The 27,785-nt window shown below is 40.7% G+C and overlaps 1 protein-coding gene across 1 annotated transcript; it reads right to left on the bottom strand.

Moving 5' to 3' along the window:
- Positions 1–1,109: 1,109 nt before the first annotated feature.
- On the bottom strand, positions 1,110–20,862 carry LOC121536808 (xin actin-binding repeat-containing protein 2). The gene is made up of 9 exons (XM_041844378.2): positions 20,736–20,862; positions 17,245–17,724; positions 16,009–16,137; positions 15,110–15,202; positions 14,733–14,790; positions 14,487–14,575; positions 4,114–14,068; positions 2,733–2,863; positions 1,110–2,487 (listed from the first exon to the last, which is right to left on the bottom strand). The coding sequence occupies exons 2-8, from the start codon at positions 17,302–17,304 to the stop codon at positions 2,772–2,774; spliced, it is 10,476 nt and encodes a 3,491-aa protein (XP_041700312.2). The 5' UTR covers positions 17,305–17,724; positions 20,736–20,862; the 3' UTR covers positions 1,110–2,487; positions 2,733–2,771.
- Positions 20,863–27,785: the final 6,923 nt, after the last annotated feature.

Raw genomic sequence — 27,785 nt, 5'->3', positions numbered from 1 at the left:
TGTCATAAGCCTATTTTAAACCGGTAGTTGCATGTATTTTAAGACAGGGCTGTGACGAGCTATCCACATGCCTGTCTCACGAATATCTTGCCTTTCTTGATTCCTCAAAATACTATTAGAAAATAAATGTGAGTTTAAGGGAGATCTTACCTTGAACTTGTTTCTGGCACACCAGGGGATTGAGTTAAGTTTCTTGTTCTACTTAATCACATACCTTAACTGCCAAAATGGATCATTATTAAGTTAAATTACATTACAACCCCCATGCATTTATTTAAAGCCTGTGTTGTCTGGAGTGTATTGAACCATAGGTTCAACATAGTGTATGTAATTATTTGATGATAGTAGGCTAGTTATCAATTAATTTATCAATCGATGTGATTATAAGCATTATAGGGAATGTAAAAGGTGCAAAACAAGCACTTTCCTACAGCAAACATTTCACCTGTCTGTAACAGCTCACCTACATGAGAGTTCCTCTGCAGCAGAGAACATGTTATTTGGGCTGTTGGGGAGTAAAGTACAGTATCAATCAGTTAAGTGTTTGTAGGCAGGCCCTTCAGTAGTTACAGCTTCATTACACAAAAAAAAAGTTTTACAAAATGTGTATGTGTGGTAAAATGTATGTCATATGTTTCTAAGGCCCAGTGCAGTCAAACACATGATTTTCCTGTGTGTTATATATATTTCCACACTATGAGGTTGGAATAATACTGTGAAATTGTGAAAATGCTGATAATGCTCTTTTAGTGTAAGAGCTGTTTGAAAAGACCACCTGAAATGTCAGCCTGTTTTGGTGGGATGCGATAAATTAGTTAAAAGACCAATAAGAAAGAGAGTTCCAAACCTCTCTGCCAATAACAGCTAATTTTCAGTTTTCCCCTCCCCACTCAAACCACTCCCAGACACTTGTAGCAAAATTCTTGCTTGAGAAATAACTATTTGCTTTAGAAGTTTTTTTGTTTCTTTTTGACCATTTTAATTGAAAACAATCACAGTAAGGTACTTAATTGTTACCCAGAAATGATTTGATATTGATATAAAAACGGCTGCATTGGACCTTTAATATGAATGATGTTAAAATTCATGTGAAAGAAGGCAATTGAGACTGACCAATTCAATAATTTTATTGCCCCTGGATCAGCAATAAATTTGAAAGAATTGTTTAGTAACCAGCCTGACAGGATGAAAGAATCAGGAATTCTCTTGTACAAAGCAAGGTAGTCTAATCTAAAAAATCAAATGTGCATTGCAAAATAGGATACAAATGTCCAAAACAAACATTATTAATACCAATTAATAGGATATATACTGTATATATATATATATATATATATATATATATATATATATATATATATATATATATATATATATATATATATATATACATATATATTATAAAGAAACTATTTCCAAGATCATTTTTACTAGGCTGCACACCAGGTGCTAGAAAAAGGTAAATTTAAAAATGTTGATATGTTGAAAGAAAAAGCCAAGACAAAATTATGACTGTGTTAGAAAACTACAATACTCTCTCCATGAACTTAAACTAATTGATAGATGACTGAACAAGATACATTTAACAAATCAAAGTATACTATAAAGATATTAGGCAAATATTTTGTGTGAGACCCGTTTAATTATATTTTATAGATCAATTAAACATGACTAATGTGAATCAATTCCATGTGAAATATAGAGCTAATGTATTCAATTATCAAACTTGAAAGACCAATGAGGTAGGCCTCCTGCGCCATTTCTAAGCATAACATTCCATGTTTCCATCTGTCATTCTACTCATCTTTCCCTCTGACCCTTAGCACTTTCCGAACCATCTTCTTCCACTCTCACACGCTACACATATATACACAATTTCTACCATTCACATCTCCTTTTGTGTCTACTGCACTTGTACTTTTGTCCTTCAGTCTCAGACTTTTCCCAATTCCAACTGTCTCTTTGGCCTCATAGGTTGCCTTACCATCGACTGCTTGAAGTTTCTTCAGTTTTCTCTGGCATACATGATGCCTTTTTCTACCTGCCATGGTGGGGGGAATGCTCTCTTTCAAAGAGAGCTCCTGGGAATAGCTTTTCTATGTTGTTGTTTGGGTGACTTCGGGGAATTGTCCTGCAGAGGCCATGGTGGCTTAGTTAGCTTTATGTCCTCTTCTACTTTAAAGGCTTTCTGTGGGGAGTTGGCTTGTGGAGGCCACACAACATATATCTTATTACTATTTTGTTTGTTCTCATCAATTGATTTCATCAATTATTTTTCAAAGGTGTCCTTTTCAGGTGAGCCTATGCTGCTCTGTGAATACCTCCAATCAAGTTGCTCTGAGGTGATGACTGCCACTTTCACTGACATCCTTTTCAATGGTAAGTGTCTGTCCAAATCCATTATCGTAGTTCCCTTTGGACTTGAAGAGTTGTTTGTAGTGTGGTAAACAGAACAGATGTCCATGGAGAGAGACATAGTTGCCAAGACTGGAGGAGACAGAACAAATTATTATTCAAAACAGTGAAGCATGGAGAAGGCATATAATTAATTACAAGATTCCACAATCATGTCAAACTTTTTACTGCTTAATTTGCAAACATAGCACAATAGAATGTGTGTCCTATGTGCAGACACAAACTGTAGGAGCAAAACCATTCAAGCACTGCTTACCAGTTCACAGCCAAAATCCACTTACTTTGAATTCACCTTGGTTGGGTGATGTGTACTTTACCTTAATTTATTTTGGCAGTGCTCGCAGCAGAAACAGGATTTATGGAAACATTTTCTGTCCGCTATTAGAGCCTCCATCAGATAGACCCTCCTCTGACACACAGTGCAAAGTGTCGACTTGGGAATTAGAGTCTGCCGGAGAAAAGTTAACATCATTATATCAGTATTTTTATAAAACATACACAATGACTCAGTAATATTAAGAAATGTTATCAAGGCATAATTTTCATGATCATGCGTAGTATACACTGAGTGGGGGGTGCAACTCATTATTCCTAATGTTTTGTACACTCAGTGTCTATACTGTGTACATGTATATCAGCCTGGTCTCATAGACTAGACGTAATATAGTCAACGTAAATCCGGGACACTCAAATGAGTATGAAATGTTACGTTTGGTATGGTTACAGAAGACCGATGGTTACTTAAGGCAAACATTGAAAGTAGGGTGGTTGGTCGGGTGGATGGGTATAACGCGAACGTCCAGCAACCAAAAGATTGCGAGTTCAAACTTTAGCATTTTAGCTAATTAGCCATTTTTCAACTCCTTACTACTTTTTAGTTCTTTGCAACTACTTAGCATGTTAGCTAACCCTTCCCCTAACCCTAACCTTAACCCTTTTAGATAACCCTTCCCCTTTAACCTAACTCCTAAACCTAACCCTAACCTTAACCATAACCCCTAACCCTAACCCTTAGGCAGCTAGCTAACGTTAGCCTTTCGCTAGAATTCGTAACATATCATACGTTTGCAAATTCGTAACATATAGTACCTTTTTTTAAATTCGTAACTTATTGTACATTTAGCAAATTCGTAACATATAATACAAATTGTAATTCGTAGCATATCATATGAAATGGGGGATGGACATCCACAAAATAATACATACCATATGAAACGTAACATATCATACAAAATGGAGTTTTCTCGGATTTACATACAGAATAATACAAAATGCTCTGAGACCAGGTTGTATATACATCATCAAACAAGTGCAATCACATTAAAGGTGAAATGAAAAAATAATTTTCAAAAATCTCAAACGTTCTTTACTGATGGCAAACAGTATTGACCCAAACTTGTACTTTGTGTTGTTTTTTTATGGTCAAACATGAATGGTTGCATTTAAATAGGATGTGTGAGATTCTATTCCATAATTTCCCTCATGTCATCATCATATCATGCTTAGCTCTTGTTCTTTTGCCATGATTCATTCATTGAAGCATTAGTTCTTTGTCCATTCACAATAATTACTCTCCATGTAAAAGCAGGCACATGTAAACATGTTAGGTCTCATTGAATATTGGAGAGGGCATTTTTACATGCCGTTATATCTTGTTAGTTTCAAGTCCCATCATGCAGGCAGCACAACTGTCTTTACCAGTAACAACGGTCTTTGTTTGATGTGACAGAACATGTGATGTTCTCTCCTCTGAAACACTGTAGCCGAGACTCTTGAAAACACTCTCACTCTCCGTCCATGTTTTGTGGAAATTCCTCAGCAACTCTTCAGTGGAAGCCTCTTCAGGGGATTCAGACAGCGTCATCTCAGACTTTTTTTTTTTTTTAACCACGTCAGCATATGAGAAAGGGGCACTGTGGGTTGTTATGCTCTCTGAGTGCTGGGAAACAGTTGTGCTGCTCAGTGATCCAATTGTCTTGTTGCCGAATTCATCTAAGCTTGAGAAATGCTCTGTGACTGACTTGGTTTCAGAGAAGCCTGTTGGGTTTGCTGACATGATTTGCACTTCTTTCTGGGAAGGCAGGGGCGAGATCTGCCCGGAGCCCCTCTGTGTCTCCTGGGTGTTATCCTGCTTTGAACTGTCTCTTGTGTTTTCACTCAGGTTTGACTCCAGCTCCTCCTGTTTATTTTTCTCCCCTTTGAAAGAGGGACTTTGCTCAACCATTTCAAAAACATTTTTAATAGCCTTGATGTCAAAAGTTGGCATTTCCTCTTCTTGGGTTTCTGTATTTTCTATGTCAGTCTCTGTATATTCCGTCTCACTCCCAAGTCTTTCTCTCATTGTGATAGGCTTCCTGACATAGACTTTATCTTCGGCTGTTTCAAATTTGTTGACTAATCCTGACAAGTCCACCTTTGGAAGGTCCTCCTTCTCGTTCTCTTGGTTTCCTGGTTCGAGTTCCTCCATGTCTGGACCCAAGCGCTCAGGGATATCAATGGGATCCTTTCGCACATACGTCTTATTTACTTTAGCTTTATGAGCCTCTTCAAAAAACTCTCTCTTGTCTCTCACTGATGTAGTTGCTGCTGATGAGTCTGACATTTCTGAAGCTTCCATCAATTCTTTATCAGTTGACTTTGCAGATCCCACTATTTCAGCATTGTTCTCTGTGACCTTCTCAGATGTGCTTTGTGTGTCATCCTTACTCTCTTGGTTTGTTGTTTTGGGCTCCTCCATGTCTGGGCCCAAGTGCTCTGGGATGTCGATGGGATCTTTTCGCACATTGGTCTTATTTACTTTAGCTTTTTGAGCATCTTCAAAAAACTCCCTCTTGTTTGTCACTGACGTAGTCACCATTGACGAGTCTGACTTTTCAGAAGCTTCCATGACTTCTTTATCCGTTTGATGGAATGACTCTGTATCTGTGACCTTTACATCAGCCTTTTGAGCATCTTCAGAAAATTCTTTTTCGTGTTTTTTGGCAGTGACAATTGTTGTGCCTGAAACTTCTGAAGTTCCCTCAGCTTGTCCCTCAATTTTGATCTGCCGATGGAATGATGCAGGGGATTCCACAATCTCAGATTTCCTTTCTGTGACTTGCATAGGAAGTGGAACTGGAGGTGGTGTCACACCACGGGAAAGTTTGGCTGTAGTATCTTTTAGCCGCGCCAAGTTCTCTGCTCTAGAGAAGGTGGGAGAGGGTGTGGCTCTATTGATGCGTGATGTAGGAGTTTCCGATTTGCGAGGGGGAGGTGTTGGGGGAGTGGCTGGTCTGTGCATTGGGATAGGTGATGGGGTTATTCTCTGAGGAGAGTCAGTTCTCCGGGTAGATTCAATGGTAATAAAGGTGGGTGAGGGTGAGCGCATCCTTAGTAAGGGTGAGGGTGAGCGCATAGATTTTACACTCAACTCTTGCATTTTGCTTTCATGTGATGTCTTTTTGCTTTCCACAACTTTCTTTTGATTTTCAACTTTCAAAGAGCCAATACTTATAGGATGTATTCTTTGAGTTGCACCACCAACAATGATCTTTTCAGAAGTAGGTTCACACTCATGCTTCTCCAGATTAGTGTGGATCCCCTCTAAACACATCAACTTTGCCTTTGCTAGTTTTTTCACATATGAAACAATTTCTGTAAGCTTTTGTATATTATGCTCAACTGCAGTTCCCTCCAAATAAATATTTTCCTCAGGACCAATGAGCCACTCTGGAATAGTATTGAGCAGTGTCTTCACAGATTTAGGATCTATTTTTCCTGAAGCTCCCTCTAACTCTGTTATATGTGAGATTAACTTCTGTACATGTTCTCGTCTTAGAGAATCCTCAGTGCTCTCTGTTGAGGGCTTCGCAGGTTCCTTTTGTGCTGACATGCTTGTCATTTTTCCACTTTCCACTTTCACTGGAACATTTCTGTACTCCGCCTTTGGTTTCTCTTGAATCTGTTGGCTTACTGTCAACTCTTTCTTCTTTTGAGATGCCTTGACCTGCTTTTCGACTTCAACTGTTCCTTGTTGCTGGAGACTTTGATGAACTTTTCTTTCAACTTTTCTTTCAGTGATAATAACTTCCTTATGGACCTGGATCTGCTCCTCTTGATGGGCATTTTGTGTCTGCGCTACAGTGATCTCCTGACTTTGAGTGGAACTTTCAGAAACAGATTTAGTTGATTCTGCGGTGGAAGCTGCAGCTTTAGCTTTTGACTTCTTCTTCTTCTTCTTTCTTGCAGAAGTTGGAGTTGCTGGTTGGTTGTCTTTAATAGCAGGAGCTTTCTGACTGTCCTCCTTGACCTTGACGTCAGTCTGGGCATGTGTTTGCTCACTAGAAACCTTCAACTTAGTGACTTCCTTTACTTCCACCTTCACCTGTGAAATGTTTTCCATCTTAGTTTCATCTGGCTGTTTTGTGTCTTTTACTTCTACTTGCTTTTCTGGCCCTTTGGCCTTCTTCTTTTTACCTGTTTTGACATTAGTTTCTGTGGATAACTTTTCTACTTTGATAGGCTGACTAGGAACCTTCTCAGGTGCTTGTGATACAGAAATGTCATCTTTCTTTTTGTCTTCCGAGGGTGATTTCACTGCTTTGACATTTGTTTCTTGGGTTACCTTTACTGTTTCGGTAGGCTGGTCAGAAACCTTCTCGGGAACTTGGGATGCAGAATTTTCCTTGTTCTTTTTCTCCTCAGATTTATGGGAACCTTTATTTTGTACATCCTTCTTGATGTCTGTTTTTGTATCTTCAACTTTTCTATCATCACTGGTTGAGCTCTGGACTTGAGAGATACTTACAGCAGAGTGTGGCTGCTTGGCGGATGCTGAAGTTACCTGTTGTTTAGTTGCGTTAACTGTCTGTTGCTTTGTGGAGGAAATAGATGTGGTCTGGTGCTGAACGGAGACGACTTTGGATGTCTGATTAGAGACAATATGCTGTTTAGTTGCAGAAATAACAGCAGATTCAGGGCGATTTTGCCCATATACAGCAGAGATCAAAGTCGTGCTTGAAGGAGTATCTGAAATTTGGGCGTGCTTGAATAAATCAGATGATAGTGTGTCTGGCTTGACATTGGTCACAGTCTTTTCAGCCATCTCTTGAGTGAAACCAAATGTCATGCTCTTTTTTGATTGCTTCATACCTGTCTCCTCAGAGGAAAGCATTTCAAGGGCAGCAGTGACTGACTCATGCATGAAAATGGGACTCGGTGTAGCAGGGGGTGTACTACCCACTTTCTGTTTTCTGTACTTTTCCTCTGCCTTTATTAATGGAGTTTTGAATTTAGTGGATCTCATGAAGGGAGGAGGAGAAGGTGGAGGAGTAAATCTTATAGGGGCGACGTAAACTTTCTTTAATGGTCGTGGTGATTCTGGGGGTTTTGGGATTTCAGACAAAACAGTTTTTGATGAAAAGGATGTTAATTCACTTTGAGTTTTGCTGATTTCCAACACAGATTTGTTGACTGTGGTTGTATGTTTCTCCGAGGTTGCCTGTTGAATTTTCTGAATCTGACCGGTTGGCTCAAGTTTCGAGACTTGGTGCAATGCAGGACCTTTCACCTTTTTGACCGTCATTTTTGTGGCTTTTGCTGGTGATGGATGAGTTGTCTGGGATGGCATAGAGTCCAGTTCATGCTGTGAGGGTGGGGGTGGAAGGAAATCCAGTGGTGGTGGAGGGAAATGATCAGGCTCAGAGTCAACAGGTGGTGGGGGAGGAGGAGTTGGGGGAGGAGGAAAGTCCAAGTCCAGCCTATGGATAGAGGAGGGCTGGGTTAGGGATGATTGATCGTCACATGGTGGAGGTGGGGGAGGGAGAGAAAGTTCAGACTCAGACAATGTCCGTGTTGGGGTTTGAACATTTGTTTTTACTTTGGTTTTATCTAGTCTGATCATACCCTTTCGACTTGAATTGAGGTTACGGAACTTAGTCTCCAAAGTTTTAATGCCATGGTTTTGAGTGATGGTTGTGTGTTGCATTACTGTCTTTGATTGTTGAGTAGTCTGTGATTTAGATGCATTGATTGTGGTTTGAGTTGAGAGGGATTGATTCTCTTGTGTTGAGCTCTCAGTTTTCGCCGAATTAGCTGTCTTAATTTTTTGTATGTTTCTCTGTGCTTCATTGCTTTGAGACTTATTTTTAAGTGTCTCACTCTCAGTTTTGGTTACAACAGAACATTCAGGGCTACCTTGCTGTGAACGTAATAGAGGGCTTCCTTGCTGTGAGCGCAATGGAGATCTCACAGGGACTTTGACCCTTCTAGCTCCCACTCTGATTTTAGGAGAGGCACGCTGAGCTGATTCCAGCAAGGATTTGATTGTGCCTTTAACATCACCCTTTATCACCTCCTCTTTCTCTGGTTGAGTTTGTTCCTCCCCCGTCTCATGCACCTCATGTGTCTCGTAGAGTGACTTAATGGACATTTTCACATCACCCTCGAAGCTGGGCCTCCGGGTCATTCTTGGAGAAGCTGGTGGTTCCAATAAGAGCTCAATAGTGCCTCTCACATTTCCCTGAACATCTATTTCCTGTTGACATGTCCTTCTGTCATTAGAAGCATCTTGTAAACACTGCTTGGCTGTATGAATGTTACCCTTTACAATCTCTTCCTTCTCGATCACCCTGACTGTTTGCTTTGCCTGCTCCAGGGATTTTAAGGTACCTTTGATGTCTCCAGGAATTAAATCTTCGATGCCAACTTCAACTTTGGAGGTTGCAGATTTCTCTAGGGACTTCCGTGCCCCTTTGATGTTGCCGTGGACAATCTCTGGCCTTTCCACCTCTTTGGGCTGTCTTTGGGCCCACTCAAGGTGCCTTCTAGTTTTGTGTATGTTACCTCTCACCACCTCCTCTTTCTCTACAACCACTGTCTGATTTACAGACTGAGACAGGGAGTTCATAGCTGCTTTCAAATCACCCCTCACAATTTCCTCTTTTTGTAGGCCATCCAGTGAGATTGTGGGTTCACTCATGAAAGCCTTGACTGAGTTGCGAACATCTCCACGCACTATGTCCTCTTCAACTACTGTACGCTCAATTTGTGCTCGATTACTGCCAAGAATGAGTTTTGTCCCCTTTATATCCCCTCTAATAATCTCCTCTTTCTCTATCTTTTCAGGTGGAGTCTCATCTGGCTCTACCTGTAGTTGTTTGAGATAGTCAAGTGCCCCAGATTCAATGCATGTGGAGTAAAAGTTTACGTTTCCCTTTTCTGTCTCATCCACCTTTATCCTCATCTGCTCTTGGTTTTCTGGGTTGGATAGTCTTTGGAGAGCATTCCTTATATTGCCTTTGATTATATCCTCTTTTTCAACACTGATGTCCTCTTGTTTATTTAGAAGAGAATATATAGTCATTCGCACATCTCCCTTCTCATCCTCTTGAAGGAGTATACCACGTTTAGCAGATCCTCCCTCCTTGAGAAGATTGTTTACAGCTTCCTGGATGTCACCTCTTAATATTTCCTCCTTTTCCACATTGACGTCCCTCTCTTGGTTGAACAATTGATGCATTGTTGTACTGATATTACCCTTCTCTTCTGACTCTACCACTACTCCCCTCTCAATTGTTTCCTGACGGTTCAAAAGATTCATCATAATGTTGTTCAGATCCCCGCTGATGATTTCCTCTCTTTGGATCTCTGGAGAATCCTTATTCATTAGCTGGTATTTCGCCATTCTTATGTCTCCAATTTCATCTGCTTCAATGAGTATTCCTTTTGAATTAACAATTTTCTGGCTATAAAGTTCCTCAAGGGTTCCTTTGATACTTTTACCCAGGATTACCGACTTCTCAACACGGTTCTCATTAAAGTTATGGAACGGAGTTGTTTCAAACAGCCATGTTGTTGTCTTTACATCGGCTTTGGGGATCTCCTCTTGAACAACTACTATATCATCCTCATCTATCTCCTTTATATGGTCAAGGGGATTCTGTTCGAAGAGCCACACTGATTGTCTAACATCTCCCTTTACGACCTCCTCTTTCATGACGGTTTCTATTAAATTCTCTTCACTCTGGCTACGTATTTTATCCATTGTTTGAGTTTCAAACATCCATTTTGCTGTCCTGACATCACCTTTTTGGATTTCACTCACATTAACTGTTCGCACAGACTTCTGTGACAGCTCATCTGATTCAAAACGCTGTTTATTCATTCTAACATCTCCTCCTTGAATATCTTCAACGGTTTTAACTGAAACTTTAATGTCCTCTGCAATCTTATCAAGAGGCTGTGTTTCAAATCTCCACTTGGCTGAAGTAACATCTCCTTTCTGAACATCCTCCTGTGTGACAGATTTGATTATATAGACCTCATCTGTATCCCTGATAGAATCAAGAGGCTTAGTTTCAAACAACCACCGGGACCCGATCACATCACCCTTCAATATCTCCTCGCTTGTGACAGTGGTGACCTCATGATAATGACCCTCTTTGTCTTGAATGGCATAAAGAGGCTGAGTTTCAAACATCATGGTATAGTTCCTTACATCCCCTTTCTCTTCCTCCTCACAGGTGATTTTCTGCAACTTTGTAATATCGGTCTCTGTCTCCGAGGACACCTCCTGGATTTTGTCCAAGGAGTAGGTCTCAAAAATGAAACGGCCTTTGTCCACATTACCTCCTTGTACATCCATCACAGTGCGGGTCTCCAGAGCCTCTTCTTGGGTATCATGTATGGCATCTATAGACTGGTTCTCAAAGAGCCATTTGCAGTTCACCACATTTCCTTTCTGGATGTCCTCTGATTGTGTAGTTTTGAGCATTTGCATAACCTCTTCAGATGTTGAGGTCATGATATCAGAGGACTGGTTCTCAAATATATACTTCATTCTATTCACATCTCCTGACTGAATGTCTATCTCAGTAACCCTCTTAAAGCTTTCATCCTCCCCTGTGATGTTCTCAAGATTCTCTGTCTCAAATAGAAAACGAGCCATTCGTACATCTTTGCCCTGGACATCTTCTTGATTTACTGTGCATGTTTGTAGAACAGTTTCAGTCTCATCTCGGATAGTGTCAAGTGCCTGTGTCTCAAACAACCATGTGCAGGTTTTTACATCTCCTTTGTGTATCTCCTCACTCTCATTTTCACTCTTCAACTCATCCTTCTCGTATGGGACATTCATTAGTTTAGTCTCAAATAACCACTTACCGGTTTTAACATCACCTTTTACAATCTCAACACTTTCCTTAGTTGTAGTTTCCTCATCCTCAATATTGCTGAAGTATTTAATTGCATCAAGAGGCTGTGTTTCAAACAGCCACTTGGCAGTTTTAACATCACCGGACTCAACTTCTTTGGATATTCCTTTAATAATTTGGTAATTAGTGATACTTTCATCGAACTGGTCAATGGGGCATGTTTCAAACATCCATTTGCAGCTTGTTACGTCTCCCTTGACAACCTCTTCCCGATGCACTGTTTTTACCTCATGGTAATGGCCAGAGCTGTCTTGCATGGCGTACATTGGTGTAGACTCAAACAGATGTTTGTTAGATTTCACAGAGCCACATGTTACACCCTCCACGAGTATCTTTTGAGATTCATCCCATCTGGTTAAGTCTGTGGTTTCAAATATTTGCTTGTAGTTTGAGACATCCACTTTATCGATTTCCTCCAGGTTAATGGTTCGAACAACTTCCTTCTTTTCTTCTTGAATGTGCTCCAGGGGTTGACTTTCGAAAACCCACTTCTGATGTCTCACATCCCCCTTCTCTTCATCAAGTCTCACCATTTTTTGTAGTTTCCCAACCTCAGTAAGGTCTTTTAAATTATCAGCTGGAGCAGTTTCAAAGTAATGTCTCGCTGATCTGACATTACCTCTGACAATTTCCGTCTTAGAAAAGGCTCTAGCATTTGAATCATCTTTCAAAGTATCCATTGGCTGAGTCTCAAATGCCATGCAATTCTTACGGACATCTGCATTGTAGCTTGTACCTTCCTCTTCAGTCAGATTTTCGATGTTCACAGTACGAATAATCTCCTTCTTCTCATCTCTTATGTTCTCTAGTTGTTCATTCTCAAACATCCATTTTTGGTGTCTTACATCACCCTTCTCTTCTTCAGCTGCCACTACCTTTTTGAGCCTCCCTACCTCATTGAGATCCTTCAAAGCTGCCTTGGGACTAGTCTCAAAGAAGTTTCTTGCAGATCTAACATTACCACCAATAACTTCTTCGATAGTCAGGGGTCTAGCATTTGAATCATCTTTCAGAGAATCCATTGGCTGAGTTTCAAACACTAAGCAATGTTTTCGGACATCAGCTCCGATTATCTCTTCCTTTTGCACCGTTGAGCTTTCCCATTCATCTTCGTTAATGGAGTCTAAGGTCTTTGTCTCAAACAACCATCTACCCCTGTAAACATCTCCTTTGTAGTTGTCTTCCATGGACAGGCTACATACAAGTTTCACTGGGGAAGGGAGTCTATTAGTCATGTCCAGGGCTTGGGTATCAAAAAGCCAGGTTGATGTTTTAGTTTCCGCCTTCTCAGTTTCCACTTTGCGTATAGATGTTATCTCCAACATCTGGCCTGACTGTCCCATGAGGACGCACATAAACTGAGTCTCAAATGTGCTTGTGATCGTCTTCACTTCTCCCTTTATATCCTCAAGCACTGACCTCAGACTCAGGAGGTGACTGTCATCAATGGTCTCAGTATGGCCTAAAGTTTCCATGTACTGAGATTCAAGCATGTATATGGTAGAGCTGCCATCTTCCTGGGTAAATACTATCTCTTTGGTTAGCTCTTCATCGCCATGCATTTTGTTCAGGGTCTCCATGGGCTGGTTTTCAAACAACCAGGCTGCAGCACGGACATCTCCTTTGTCCAACTTATTGAATCGGTTTCTATATTTAGTTGAAGCTATGTTGTCTGATCCCAATGCATCCATGGGCTTGGTCTCAAACATCCATGTTTTGCTTCTTACATCACTCCCAACAATCATCTCCTGTTCCATGTTTTGGTCGTCATCCTCATTTGAGGCGTCGTCTTTGATGGCATCCAGAGGTTTGTTCTCAAACATCCAGCGCATTGACTGCACCTCCCCTTTGAGGATCTCATCCCATTCCAGGTATTCTTCTTCTGGGCTAATGCAGTCGTTGGGGCTGCTACCGTTATCCTCGTATACATACCTCGTCTCCCCTGTGAACTCCTCCTGACTCCCCTGTCGGGTGTTCTCATACACAGCCGCATCACTATACATCTCTATGTTTTTACGAACCTCAGGATGGATATGCTTGTAAAGGCGCTTCAACTCATACTGGTTTCTCTGCTTGAAGTATTCCTGTTTACTGAGTGGATGTTTAGAGGGGTAAGCTGATTCCGGAGGCTCAGGTGAGTAGTAGCACTCTACTGGCATATCTGGACTTTCTGATGGGACCTGCAGTAAGTCTGGTGGGGGAGGTGGGAAGTACTCTAAGTCTTCTGGAGGTGACGGAGGGAAACATTCTGGATTCTCGTAGTCAATAGCAACAGGAGATGTGTCCTCTATCGCTTCAGTAGCAGAATCTTCCCATATCTCACTTGATGAGACATTATGTATCTCACTTGATGAGAAATTCTGTATATTACTTGATGAGAAATGTTGTATCTCACTTGTTGAGACTTGTTTTTGTGATACATTTGAGGCCCACTGAGACCTATTGATGTCAGCTCGGCCAATCTTTTTGGGAAGAAAATAATGATTGGTGTCATTAGAGGTCCCTGACATGTTTTCAGAAACAAAATTGAATCCAAACATTACATGTATAGCTTGTTTAGCATGCCAACTCTTTGTTTATCACTAATTGTCAATATTCAATCTCATCGTTACTAACTGAGGGATTGGTGCCCGACATGGTTTAATAGAAGAATCTTGATCATTTTAAAAACAAGGGAAGAAAACTTCTTATAGTGTTATTTAACAAGCTGTAATTACACATTAGCTACACTGCAACTAATTACCATTCAAATAAAGTTAAGAACTTTTTCAGCAATGGGGATAAAAAGTAGAAGGGTTTGTGCGCAGTAACCTAATCCAAGATTATACAGTTTCTGTCCATTGAAGTAAAATGGGTTTAAGACAAAGCATGTCCAATTACCTTCATTGGTTTGCTTGGGGCAGCTTCTTCAATGGTTCTCTCAAAGTGATCTCTCAATTCCTTGGTTGTAAGTCTAGGACCTTCCTCCTCTAAAAATGTAAAGAGGACAAAACAATATAATCTTAAAGATTCATCCATCAACTTCATATGATTTCATTTAAAATAATTTGAACAGTGCTACTGATCATAATGATGTGCATTCTGTAAAATATAATGAGCATAAACTGTAGTAACATCCTACAGTACCTGCTTCATTGTTATGGTTGTTTTCATAACTGGAGGCCAAGTTTTCTTCATGTGTGACCTGCATCAGAATGACACATCTATTAGAAAAATTCCCACCTATTATGAAAACGTATTGGGACATGAATGAATCTGTGTTATGTAATGAACATTAACTGAAAAAAGAATCAAGCTGTTTAGAGTTAATCCACTCTCTACTAAGTCTATCTTGTTGTCAGCGTACTGACTGTGGTCAATAAAGAGCTTTTCTCTAATGAAAAAGTCTGATTAAAAACAATAATTTACAATTGTTAACACATATAAGGCATTAACGTCTGTGTAGTCAGCCCAGCTTCACTGTCGTGTGATGAAACAGAGTAATCCAGAAGGTCTAAATGTACCTGTTCATCCTGATGCAAAATATCCCGCTGAGAGGCTGGGATGACTTCCCTGGAACTGCTCCTCATTGTCACCTCAGAGTTCAATTCCACTTCCTGTGAGATGGAAGACATTGGCTGTCACATACAGGTGCACACGCACACACGCACACACACACACAGACACACACACACAGACACACACACAGACCAGGGAATGGCTCCCACTCATTAACAGCCCAGCACAAGCAGCGGCAGCAGTGAGTTTAATTAATGCTCAAACAGCAGCAGATAGAGTGTTCATCATTGAGAACAATATGGAATAGAAGCTTGATAATTAGATGGCTTACTGCAGTCAAATTACACTAATCACAGACAGAGGGAGGATGACAGACGAGGAGGGACGATTCCATGGATGGTTCACCTTAATCAAACACAGTAGCTGTCACCATGCATACAGGGACAAAGAATACTTCATTTATTTCATGCCACTTTGTGTCACTTCAGCTGAGGATTCCAAGCTATAGATATAGAGGCAATTAAAGCAGTAGCAATGTGAGTTGGAAATCCAGGGGTTTTGACAGACACACAGTCTACAGGGATCTGTATTCTTCTCCATTGACAAGTTGGCCAGCACTGTCTAGCAGTGCATCAAATGAAATCTAACATCTATACTTTAAAGTAATGTAGTAGCAGGCACCTCCCCAGCCTCTTCACTCATTCAATATTCAACCAGATTTGTGGTCCCTCCTTGAGTGAGTGACTTCCACTCGGCAGGGAACGTAATACGGTCAGGAACACAGTGGTGCGGATGGATGGATAGCTGGATTGTAGGCTGGAATTTAACCAGCGTAGGTTATACTACATCTGCATGTTCCCCCATGCATCGCATGCCTGAGATTAGCCTGCATTAATTACAGTACCTGCACAGCTCTGTGGTGGAAGTGGAACTGGGTGACATTGTGCGATGTTGCAGTTTCCTGGGTCTCGAATTGTGCCCTGATGCTGGCGAGCCCCCCAGGCACGGAGCAGACCTCAGACTCCTCCATGACCTAATGAAGCAGTGAAACATCATTAGCTGCCTGCATTTCTACATGGCCTGGGATCAGACGTATGCCTAATAGGCCTATTGAGCTTGGGTTTGATTACAGACATCTGCAAATTCATAGAAAATACTGGAGCAGCCATTACTGAGACTGCAGTGTGTTTACACACACACATGCACACATGCCCGCACACATGCCCATTTCAATGTAGGCCTCCTGACAGCATGTGGCATTTTGTTTACACAATGGCAGAGAAATCTTTCTAGTTGGTTGCTTTTTGGGTGGTGCATCACAGCATGTTGTCCAGGCAGATAGTTGTTTTGCCCACCCTGCAAAGTGGAGTTGACAGCTTTGAGGTCTAAAATATGACTAATGGGATCCTGCAGGGGGCACAGATAGCCCATTGTGTTGCCTGTCTGCCCCTGTTTCCGCTCTGAGCCCCATGAGAGGAGTCATGTTTCCGTGGGTCTGCAGGGCCACTGAACTCTCCCACTGGTCAGCTGTCTTCACTTTCCACTAACATAGTACCACAAAGTCATCAGTGGCTATCACAACAATCACAACACTTTGACTCTTTCTTTGCATGACTGCAACTACTTTAGAATTATGCAACCTCATTAAAAATGTGGAATAAATTACTTATAGACTGCAAAATCTAATGTCCCATGTCCATACAGTCACACGCAACATGGCAGGGTTAACAGGGTTGGCATGATGAAACACACAATTAATCAAACAATTATGTAGTTGGCTCATTAGAATGGACACACTGGGCGAATCATTGAACATTTAATAATAATAATATGCCATTTGGCAGACGCTTTTATCCAAAGCGACTTACAGTCATGCGTGCATACATTTTTTTGTGTGTATGGGTGGTCCCAGGGATCGAACCCACTACCTTGGCATTACAAGCGCTGTGCTCTACCAATTGAGCTACAGAGAACCACATAAATAAATGATTATTTTTTTATCTTATCACCTACATTGTTAGAAGCTTCTATGGTTAGGTTTGTCAGTAAGTCAGGTAGTACGACCTAAAACTGGTCTTTGACGAATACATCCATAAATGTATCACCATATCCTTATAATGTATTGTGTGTGTCTGCCTACCCCGCTGGAGAAGATGTTGTCCTGCTGCTTGGAGACAGCTGCCTGCTGGTGCATGGCCATGGGTATGGTCAGTGAGATCTGGTGTCAGTGGGTACTCGTGTCAGTGGATCCTGGTGTCAGTGTGTACTGGTGTCAGTGGTTCCTGGTGACAGTAGGTACTGGTGTCAGTGGATCCTGGTGACAGTGGGTACTGGTGTCAGTGGATCCTGGGGTCAGTGGATCCTCGTGTCAGTGGATCCTGGTGTCAGTGGATCCCGGGATCAGTGGATCCTGGTGTCAGTGGATCCTGGGATCAGTGGGTACTGGGGTCAGTGGGTACTGGTGTCAGTGGATCCTGGGGTCAGTGGATCCTGGTGTCAGTAGGTCGTGTCAGTGGGTCCTGTCAATGGGATCTGAGTCTTCAGAGTGAATCCTGTTTCTCTGAGTTCACAGCTTCCTCAGGAAGTCCTAACCTGGTAGTTACACCTGCGCTGCCAGCAGCTAAGGGAACAGCAGTCAATAATTATAACATTTACCCAACACTCTATGTTATACACAATATTATGCTTTGACTATTTCACTAGTAGAGCATTTAGTGTATAGTGTTTTATGTGACCAGCGTTGAGTTGCCATGGGGGCGATTATAAACGTGCTTATAAAAGAGGTGCATTACATGGAGTTGCACAATATCAATAGCCCCACAAGCCGAGTGATCTCACAAGTTTACATGAATATTCGCTTCACAAAGTGCGCAAGATCAGGCGGCTTGCAGGGCTACAATATCAATATCTCCCTCACCAGTTCAAATAGGGGACACAGATTTAAGAGAAGGAGATCTATTTTGTAGCTACACAGTACATTGATAACGGGAACAGTGCAATCACATGACATGCTTTCGACTGTAAACATACATTAAATAAGCGCAAAGGGGCGACAATCGTTTGAATATAGCTGAAGACCTTACAAGGAGTTTACAGTCCATCCTTAAAGCACAGGGATATATGTTTGCTTTACGTGCCATTCTGCCAATTGGCGTTATTTTTAAAGAACGGTACAAAAACATCCATATGAATGACTGGCAACTGAGCTTTGAAAAGGCTTTCAAACTTTAAATCTAACATTGACAGTAGACTATTAATGTGTTCTGTAATCAACATCATGACATGGATAGTGGGTGAAGTCATTCTGTATTGTAACTGTTTCTTATACAGCGACCGCACACATCCAGCATAAAGGGAATTCACAATGTTTTCCATGAGGGTGTGCAGGTGCTCTAGTGAATGAGATAGTCCCTCTCCAACACAGGAGCATCATTCAAATCAATTACAGCCTTCCCAGTGGATGGCCAATTAAACAGTGGGAGAATAAAGATTTATGTTTGTCAGTGTGCTGTAAAACATGGTTATGGTAATGACTATCTGACACCTCAAACTGTTTATAACCCACACAGAGTGCACATAAGCCTTGGTGCTGAGCCAGCATGGACGCCTCATGATGTGATGGGGGCATACTTCATCTCTGGTGGTCTGGTTTTAGGGAAGCATGGATACACAGTTTTACGTTGAACTACAGAGGCACTAAAGATCATTTTGGGTTTGTGGAACATACAGCACCATAAAAGCATTGCTTTGGAATCACGTAAGGGACACTCATTAAGAGGAAAGTCCTCATTCATGATCATTTCAGTTATTTTAATTGGCAGGCGGTATGAAGCCTAATCACCATTAATCAAATTAAAAACAGATTCAACATGCATTAGATAAAGTCGGGTCTCTGTACAGGCGCAAATAGTTACTTTATCAAACTGAATGAAAAATGCAGAATACCGTCATCAAAAAAATAGTCAGACTGGACATGATATTTCACTTACATAATATGAATTATGACAGGGGAGTACAGATTGAATCACTTCATATGAAACTGTATTTCATAGCTTTAAATGCTGTGAAGCATCTTTTTTTATCTGAAGGATAGGTCTACTGCCTTGCTACCACAAATAAAGAAGTATACTCTTAAGTTAACAGTGACTAGTTTTAGCCTATTTGTGCTCTAAACATTCTATAAATGTATTTGAGTCTATAAACATTTGATCACCCAGGAGGACAATGAAAACATGCTGATAGGCATAAATAGTCCAGCTGGTGATTGATGCTGTTGATAAGTACAGCATCATAGGATTGTGTGGACAAGACGGTGTTGGGGCAAAGCTGTATCTGACCATCTATTTTAGCCTAGAGGCATGATCAGCATGCTAGTGTAAACCTATCAGCCTGTCAAGAGAGATGGGGGACAAGCATAGCCACCTCCCAAAATAAGATACATTTCACCTAGTCCAAAACCATAAATCCAGGTAGCTTCAACATACCTGGCGCAATAGCTAATGGTTTCTTATATCAGATATAGGAGAATGTTCAATCTCTACCATTGCCTTTGGCAACTGGAGGCCATGCAGCTATAATGTTAATTAAGGATGTTGGAAACTTTAAGGCCCAGAAATGTTTCAACAATCTTGGGATATCTTGTGACATGTTATGTTCAGTTGAGAGCTCACATAACAGGAAAGTGAAGTAATCTAGGCGCCAACTACCTGCAAAAATAAATCCACCCTATTTTAAACTTTGGAGTCCTGCAGAGTCGTATTTCTCAGTAAGAGCTGGAGACAAACTGTGAGGACAAGATTTTTAAAGATCGGAAGACCCATTTCCAGAATCCTGACATTGTCCTGTTTTGGGTTTACAGTAATATGAAAATAAATCTTTAGTGCGTCTGAGGTCATACCATAATGTTCTTACATCCATACGTCAAGTGAGTTTAATTATATTTGCCATTCAAAACTCTCAGTAGGCAATAATAACCTTCTGAGGAACTGTTCTCAGACAGACAGGAGCCTTGCTTTTGGTATGCAGAGCTCAAAAGCTAAATTGAACTAAGCTGTGGTCTATGACATCAGATCTTCTGCTATCTGAGATTACGAGACAAGGAATGACAGTCTGTCTACTTAGTCAATGAGGCTACAGAGGCAAATCCAGTATTTTCCAGATAAAAAGGCAGTTCACGTTACTCAACGTTAGCTTACTGTCCAAATCCGAAATATTTTATGACAGTACTACTGGCCCTTGGGAAGTTCTGATTGGCCTATTACTCCGCAAGAAAGGACTTCCTAAACAATGTCTGTTCTGTGAGGAAAATAATAATGATTTCAAACAGCACAAGAACAAAACCGTGCTCCTCTGCTCTCCTTCTAACTACTAGTTATGTTCATGCATTAAATTACATAATCGAATACTGACACATAATGAACACATGGGAAAAGATAACTCAGATCTGCAAAGCACATTTTTATTTCTCCACTGCAAAAATGAATTCAACTGTTTTGCTTCCTAACATCATATTAATGACTGAAATCAATTAATACTATTTAATGGCTTATGAACAACAACATTAGCTATGTAGAAGTCAAAGACCACCCAACCAACACAGACAAAGTTGCTGCAAGACGCTTCGCCACCTACCAGGTCTGTGAAGAATAGAAAAATATAACTCAGTCGATAGAATCCCACAGGAAGGCCACTGAAACCCCTGGCCTGCAGGGCGTCTTTCCTCACCACAAGTCAAATCCCTTTTGGTTTTGGAGTCCAGCTCCAGCAGTACGTGATCACCTCTGTCTAACGAGCAGACAGTGACAGCTGGTTTTATTTTAGACCCCCCCCCTGTAAAAAGATGGGCCAGAGGTGCTTTTTTTAGAGGGTGAGGCCTTGGTGCCTTGCATGTCGAGTCCGGGAAATCTACATGTGAATACATCCTGTAGGCTACCCACTTTTACAGGCCACTCTACTAATAAACCAGATCACTGCAGTTTCATCATCACAGATTCCATCATAGCTCAATGTCCACTTTGCTACTACAGCTGTCATCATGACCTATATTTACATGCCAAAAACATACACATTCAGTCATATATCTAATGCTTTAGGTATCTCTACCGTTCTACAGTCTTAAATTACCCTTCACAGTGTGAGCTGCTGGATCCTAGGAAAGTGCTGCTCACTTGAATGATAACAGTTAATGTTAGAGAGAAAACGGACCCATGTGATGCATCATCCAGGGGTTTGGAATGGGGTCAGTGGTGATGTAACGCTAAAGGCAGACATTGCAAGAGACACCTGAGGTTCGGAGAGCTCTCGCTCCTCTTACTCTCACTCCTCTCGTTCGTCCTCTTTTGCCCAGCTGGAGAGCAGCGGTGCAAGGCTGACTCTGCTATCCCCTGAAGGCCGGGGATGTGTGGAGGCCAGACGTGGCAGCCATGCCTCACTGCAGTGCAGTCTACCCCATGTGTAACCCACACCTGCCTCTTTATATGTCACCTGCTCTAAGAACCACATCTGACACATTCCTACCGCCGCCACTCTACACGGAAGCCTGAAACAGAGGATCTTTCGAACACAACACTCTCCAATGATTCTTGATCATGGAGACAGCCTGAATTAATTTGATACAGGACTCTTCTCGTGGCTTGATTAAATGTCCAAACAACAAGTCACATTACTCTTAAAGGGTAGGGAGGTGCCGAAGTTCTCCATTCAATCTCATTGAGTGAAAGAAACTGTCAATGTGAATACAATCTGCCAACTTTCAGCGGATTTATTAAGCCTCATGTTATTTTCATAGCGGCTCTTTTTATTCTGCTTGGAGTTAGTTCTCTGATCCATAACAGAGGGGTAAGTCATGCAGAGCAGTGGAGAGGAGGCAGCAGCAGCCTCACAACCAGTCTGCCATTCCCCACCAGCAGAGCCTGTCAGGTGGACCCATTCCCATCCCCAGCCCCTCACTGGAGATAAGAAGTAACTTCCATCAGACACGAAAGCCTTGTTCACATTGGTTTGAAGTGACTCAAATCCTATTTCTTTGCATATCCTGAACAGCCAAAAAGCACATGGAATCGGATATTTCAAGCCACAGATACAAATCTGATTCCTGGCAATGTGACTTGTCTGAATGGTCAAATCTGATTTATTTGCCCTCAAGTGGTTTTTAGACTGTTATTTGGCATATCTTGTTGCTCACTAGCTACTCTGTTGACAGTTTGACAAGAACATGTGGTAGCTAACTTGCTTGTTAATTGTTTACAAACAAATTTGTGAATGCGCTAGAAAGCTAAACAGCTACCTGGCTAGCTAGTTGACTGCTGTGGCTAGCCAAAAAGGACTTGTTTTGAAAGTTTGATTATTTTTTCCTTTGAAGCTTTAAAAGTGTTCTTACACTATGATTTTAAACATTCAAATCAACTGGGAAACGTCCATGGCAGGCATTATCACTTTAGCTTGGTACATAACGTTTGAGTGATAGGAAGCACGAGCACCACCACCAATCAGCCTGCACCACTGCGCACACACCCGTCATTACTATGACAACTAGCGTAGCTATGTCAACAAATGACTGCTGTCAGAACACACAGAAATCCGATTTGGTCACTTGTAACTTGCTGTTTGGACAGTCAATATTCCAAAACGGATTTGAAAAACAAAACTGATTTGAGTATTAAGACATGCAGTGTGAACAAGGCTTTAGAGCCTTTACATATCACTGAACACATGTCAACCGTGCCAGGAAAGAGAAAGACCCAGACACAGCACAGGGATAATGAGCTGACTGTTTCAGAGACAGTATCTTTCGCTGCCTCTGCTCCATGGGAGAAGTGCCATGCTGTCTTTCATACTGGCCCCAGATATATGCAATTATGAGTTAGTTTTTCTATACAGACAGCTTTAATATACAGTAGGTCAGGACCCTGTACATAATGTAGGGAACATTACAGTTAGCCTACCAGTAAGGACAGACAAGCACACTAGGCATAATATCTTACATATGAAAACTCAGCACACTATCTAAACTGGTCTCAAGAGAAACCGCCGCGTGAGCTCATTCATTTCCATTTACATACACAAATGTTTTAACATTTTCCTTTATAGGAAACATTGACTGTTGATTATTTGTCACTGCCTACTGCAAAGAAGACAATGTACAGTATCAAAATATATTTACATCTTTCATAAGGGACATTTTCTATTAGTGATGGGTCGTTCGCGAACTAACATCTCTTTTTGAACGGCTCTTTTTGGTGAATGTTGGGAACCACATCGCATCGGAGAAAGAGATGTTCATTTGGCTCCCCGATTGCCAAGAGTGTGCAAAGCTGTCATCAAGGCAAAGGGTGGCTATTTCAAGAATCTCAAATATAAAATATATTTTGATTTGTTTAACACTTTTTTGGTTACTACATGATTCCATATGTTATTTCATAGTCTTGATGTCTTTAAATCGAATCAAATCAAATCAAATGTTATTGGCCACATGCGCCGAAAACAACAGGTGCAGTGAAATGCTTACTTATAGCCCTTAACCAACAGTGCATTTATTTTTTTTATAAAAAAAGTAAAATAAAACAACAACAAAAAAGTGTTGAGAAAAACAGAGCAGAAGTAAAATAAAACAACAGTAGGGAGGCTATATATACAGGGGGGTACCGGTGCAGAGTCAATGTTCGTGGGCACCGGCTAGTTGAGGTAGTTGAAGTAATATGTACATGTGGGTAGAGTTAAAGTGCATGAATAATTAACAGAGTAGCAGCAGCGTAAAAATATGGGGTGGGGGGGGTAGTGCAAATAGTCCAGGTAGCCATGATTAGCTGTTCAGGAGTCTTATGGCTTGGGGGTAGAAGCTGTTGAGAAGTATTTTGGACCTTCACTATTATTCTACAATGTAAAAAATGTAAAAAATAAAGAAAAACCCTTGAATGAGTAGGTGTGTCCAAACTTTTGACAGGTAGTGTATATATATATATATTTGTTTTAGGTGATCAAATAATTTGACCAGGTAAACATTTATTTGAACGTGCATATCACCTTCTGACATAATGGTAGCCTACTTTTGGGGCTTTACGTTCAAGATTTGCACGTTTTTTATGGTCCTAGGTAGATTTTCAAGCATTTTGACTGAAGAGCTGTTTGGGAGCCAAATGATGCGGCTCTTTTACGTGAACAGAGCCAATTGATGCGGCTCACTGAAGAGACTCGGAATCCCCATCACTCTTTTCTGTGTGACAAAAAATGACATCTGCAAGGGAGACAAGAAAGGTCCAGGACTGCTCCGTACAAAGATCTACAGTACAGTGGGATGACAAATAGACCTGTACCTTTCAGGAGAGACTAGTGAAACATGTCTTCAAGCTATATTTAAATAAACAGACACTGGGAAAAGCACAACATGTTCTCTTCTACTGACAGGGTTAAGAGAGTTCAGACAGAGTTAAGTCACACAAGCCATCAAATATCGTTGTCTGATGTATTTCTGGCACAATCTCCTTTGCCTGAGAGAAGCATTTTATTACTTCTCCTTTTGTAATTAATTCTTAAATGTATTGTTAGTCCTCCTGTAAGTCATCAAATAGAGAGTGTTTCAATCCGTACACGATTTAACTCAACACACTTATAAACCAAATCTACTTGATTTGCTAGTTTTTCCTCCTCTGTCTGAAAGAAAGAGTGGGCAGTCATTTAGGTACTATACAGGTAACTGTAAGTATATTTTATTATTGTATTTTTATTCTAGTTGTTGTACAGTTGGCTTACAGCTTACAGTTAGATGCAGACCAAATTATAAATGCAAGAAAATGTGCATGAAGCAGCATTTTCCTCTGTAATGGTCATGTTATAACTGCAAAACATAATCATATTCCAGCTAATAAAAACCCATTTGTTTGTTTAATGTTTGTCTACAAATAGCTGCTGTTTCATATTGAATGCTAATGTTCTCCTGACATTCTAAAATTACAATGCGAATGTAATCTAACTTTTCCCTGCTGTGCTTTTAGTACAACAGTTTAATCATTGGAGAATCACGCAGAGTGTTGCCAGTGTTAACTAAATAGCCCTGCCATCAGATACATCAACTGAAATGACTATACTGTCACAAATTGTAAAAAAAACTGTACAGTAATAACCAAGTGTTATTGCTGTTACCTGAATGTCACCTCTTTCCATTATCTGGTTGATGTGAAGTTAGTGATGATCCTGCACACTGCAGATAATGTCTGAGTAGGGAATTAGTTGCACATTTCATTCTGGGGGTCTACAACTGACCCTCATGTCAGGAATCAGCATGCCCATCACTGAGTGCCTAAAGCTGAGACACTTCAGAGAAAGATTTCACTGCCCGTGTCCAGCCTTGGCCTCTCTCCCAGATTGGTTGGCACATAGAGCTATTTTACTAGCCTACTCACAGCATCTGTACAGTAAAGTACATCGTTGCTGCAACAGAACTGCTTTGATTCTGGCTCTAGAAGTGAGAGAGCCTCACTGTCGCTGGCATTACTGCTCAGCTCATTGAGCACTGCAGGGCAGGCAGATGAAAGGCAGATAGATACCATGGTGGGGTGCACCAGAATGAGGTGAGATGCTATTAGATATGGAACAATACATTACTAGGCGTCTTGGATTTTATCACACTCTTTTATCATCCAATAGTACGACTGTGATTGACAGCGCACTATCTGTAATAAACATTTGAAAATGACTGACACCTCTGTTTTCAACACCTCACCTTGCGAGGATAATGGCACTGAGCCTTTTTCTAAATAGTTTTATGAGTTTGAGAATACAATGGGAAGGATCTTAGACCATTCCTCCATACAGAATCCTTCCAGATCCTTGATATCCTTCGTCTGCGCTTATAGACTGCCCTCTTCAATTCAAACCAAAGGTTTTCAAAATGTTGATTTTGTGGCCAACTAAAGACATACTCCTTAATTTTCACGACTAGTAAGTATTTTTTAAACCTCCCGCTTTGGGCTGGATGTGTCAGTATGTCGTTCATACATGCATAATCTATGAGCAGAATTACTTTCTTACCTAAATTATCCACGAAATCCCTAGTTTGAAAGCGACTGTTTTCTGGAAGCTGTGCTGTGCCATTTTCCCTACCTTTTCCCACACGTGGGCCAGTCCCCTAGCAATTCGGGTTTCAGCCAATGAGCTTCAGCCCCTTCCCATTTGAGTGACAGCTTGCAAGATGCACACACAGCAGAGCGAGAGAGAGAGAGAGCAATGACGTGGTGCACATACTGTATCTGCACATATGTGATGAAATACGCAACTTTCTGGGACCACTTTTGTCTCGTGAGCACTACTTTCAGAACTACTGGCTAAAAAGTGTACAAAAGTATCAGAGAATCACTTTAAATATTTCTTTGTGGATTTTGATGTGTGCTTCGGTTATTGTCTTGACATGAAAATATAGCTTGTTGGTGGGTTTGGCTACAGTGTTGTCCGAAATGACTGTATAAAAGAAATAATTAAAATACTGCGCTATATTATATGCAAAATAAAAAAGGGAAATTATATTATTTTATACTAATAGAATTGCTCAGAGAAAGGGATTTTGTTTAACAAGTAATAAAACAAAATCTCAAAAAGGTAGGGGTCAAAATTATTGACACCCGTTTTCAATAACTTTCAATATTTCACCTTGCGAAGGATAATTGGAACTGAGCCTTTTTCTAAAATGTTTTATGATTTGGAGAACACATTGGGAGGAATCTTAGACCATTCCGCCATACAGAATCCTTCCAGATCCATGATATCCTTTGTCTGTGCATATGGACTGCCCTCTTCAATTCAAACCACAGGTTTACAAAGGGTTTTACGTCTGAAGACTGCAATGGTCGTTGCAATATGTTGATTTTATTGCCAATTAACCATTTATTTGTGGATTTTGATATGTGCTTGGGGTTATTGTCTTCCTGGAAGATCCACTTCCATCCAATTTTCAGCCTCCTGTCGACATTCATCATTGCCAAATCCCACAACGCTGATACCTTAACCTTCACACCCAGTTACTAGAAGGTCAAGGTGACCATAAAATACTGTATACAGGACTTTCACCACAACAGGATTTACTAAGCTTTTGCACTGGTGCTAAATTTGCAACTTCAGCAGAGGGAGAGGGGTTGATCTTACTGTGAATAAATGCTTCCTTGGGTTTAGTTTCCCCCCCCCCCTTGTATAACAGGTGGAATATTGCAGTGGCGGAAACATTTAACAACTCTTGCCCATAGTGTTATGTAAATAGTTAAAATAAAGGACATTATTATATGAGCGCAATGTTCTGTAGTCTACTCAAATATTTTCAGACAAGGGTATAAAAGAGTAATTCCAGGGCCTTTAGCTAAATATTTAATTTGACCTACAGGATTAAATCTTAACGACAAACATAAAAAGATGGATATTGTGCTCTCCGCTTCGAGCCGAAATACACAGCACATACATATGTATCACATGACATCAATAAGGAAATCTGTTGTCATTTATTTTTAATCAATCCCTTGATACTTTATGCCCACACTTCCTTGCTTTTCCTTTCCTGACATACTTTCATCGTAGCTCCTCATCATTTCCTTAGATTAAAGGATATAAACAACAGTAAAGACACTAGCAATATTGCAAACTTCACACTCATAAAGAAAATATATGCACTGTTCACTTTCTGTAATATGTATCTATATCATT

This window comes from Coregonus clupeaformis, chromosome 23 (assembly GCF_020615455.1).
Source record: "Coregonus clupeaformis isolate EN_2021a chromosome 23, ASM2061545v1, whole genome shotgun sequence".
Classification (NCBI taxonomy): Eukaryota; Metazoa; Chordata; class Actinopteri; order Salmoniformes; family Salmonidae; genus Coregonus; species Coregonus clupeaformis.
This window is presented reverse-complemented; position numbering and strand designations above follow the sequence as displayed.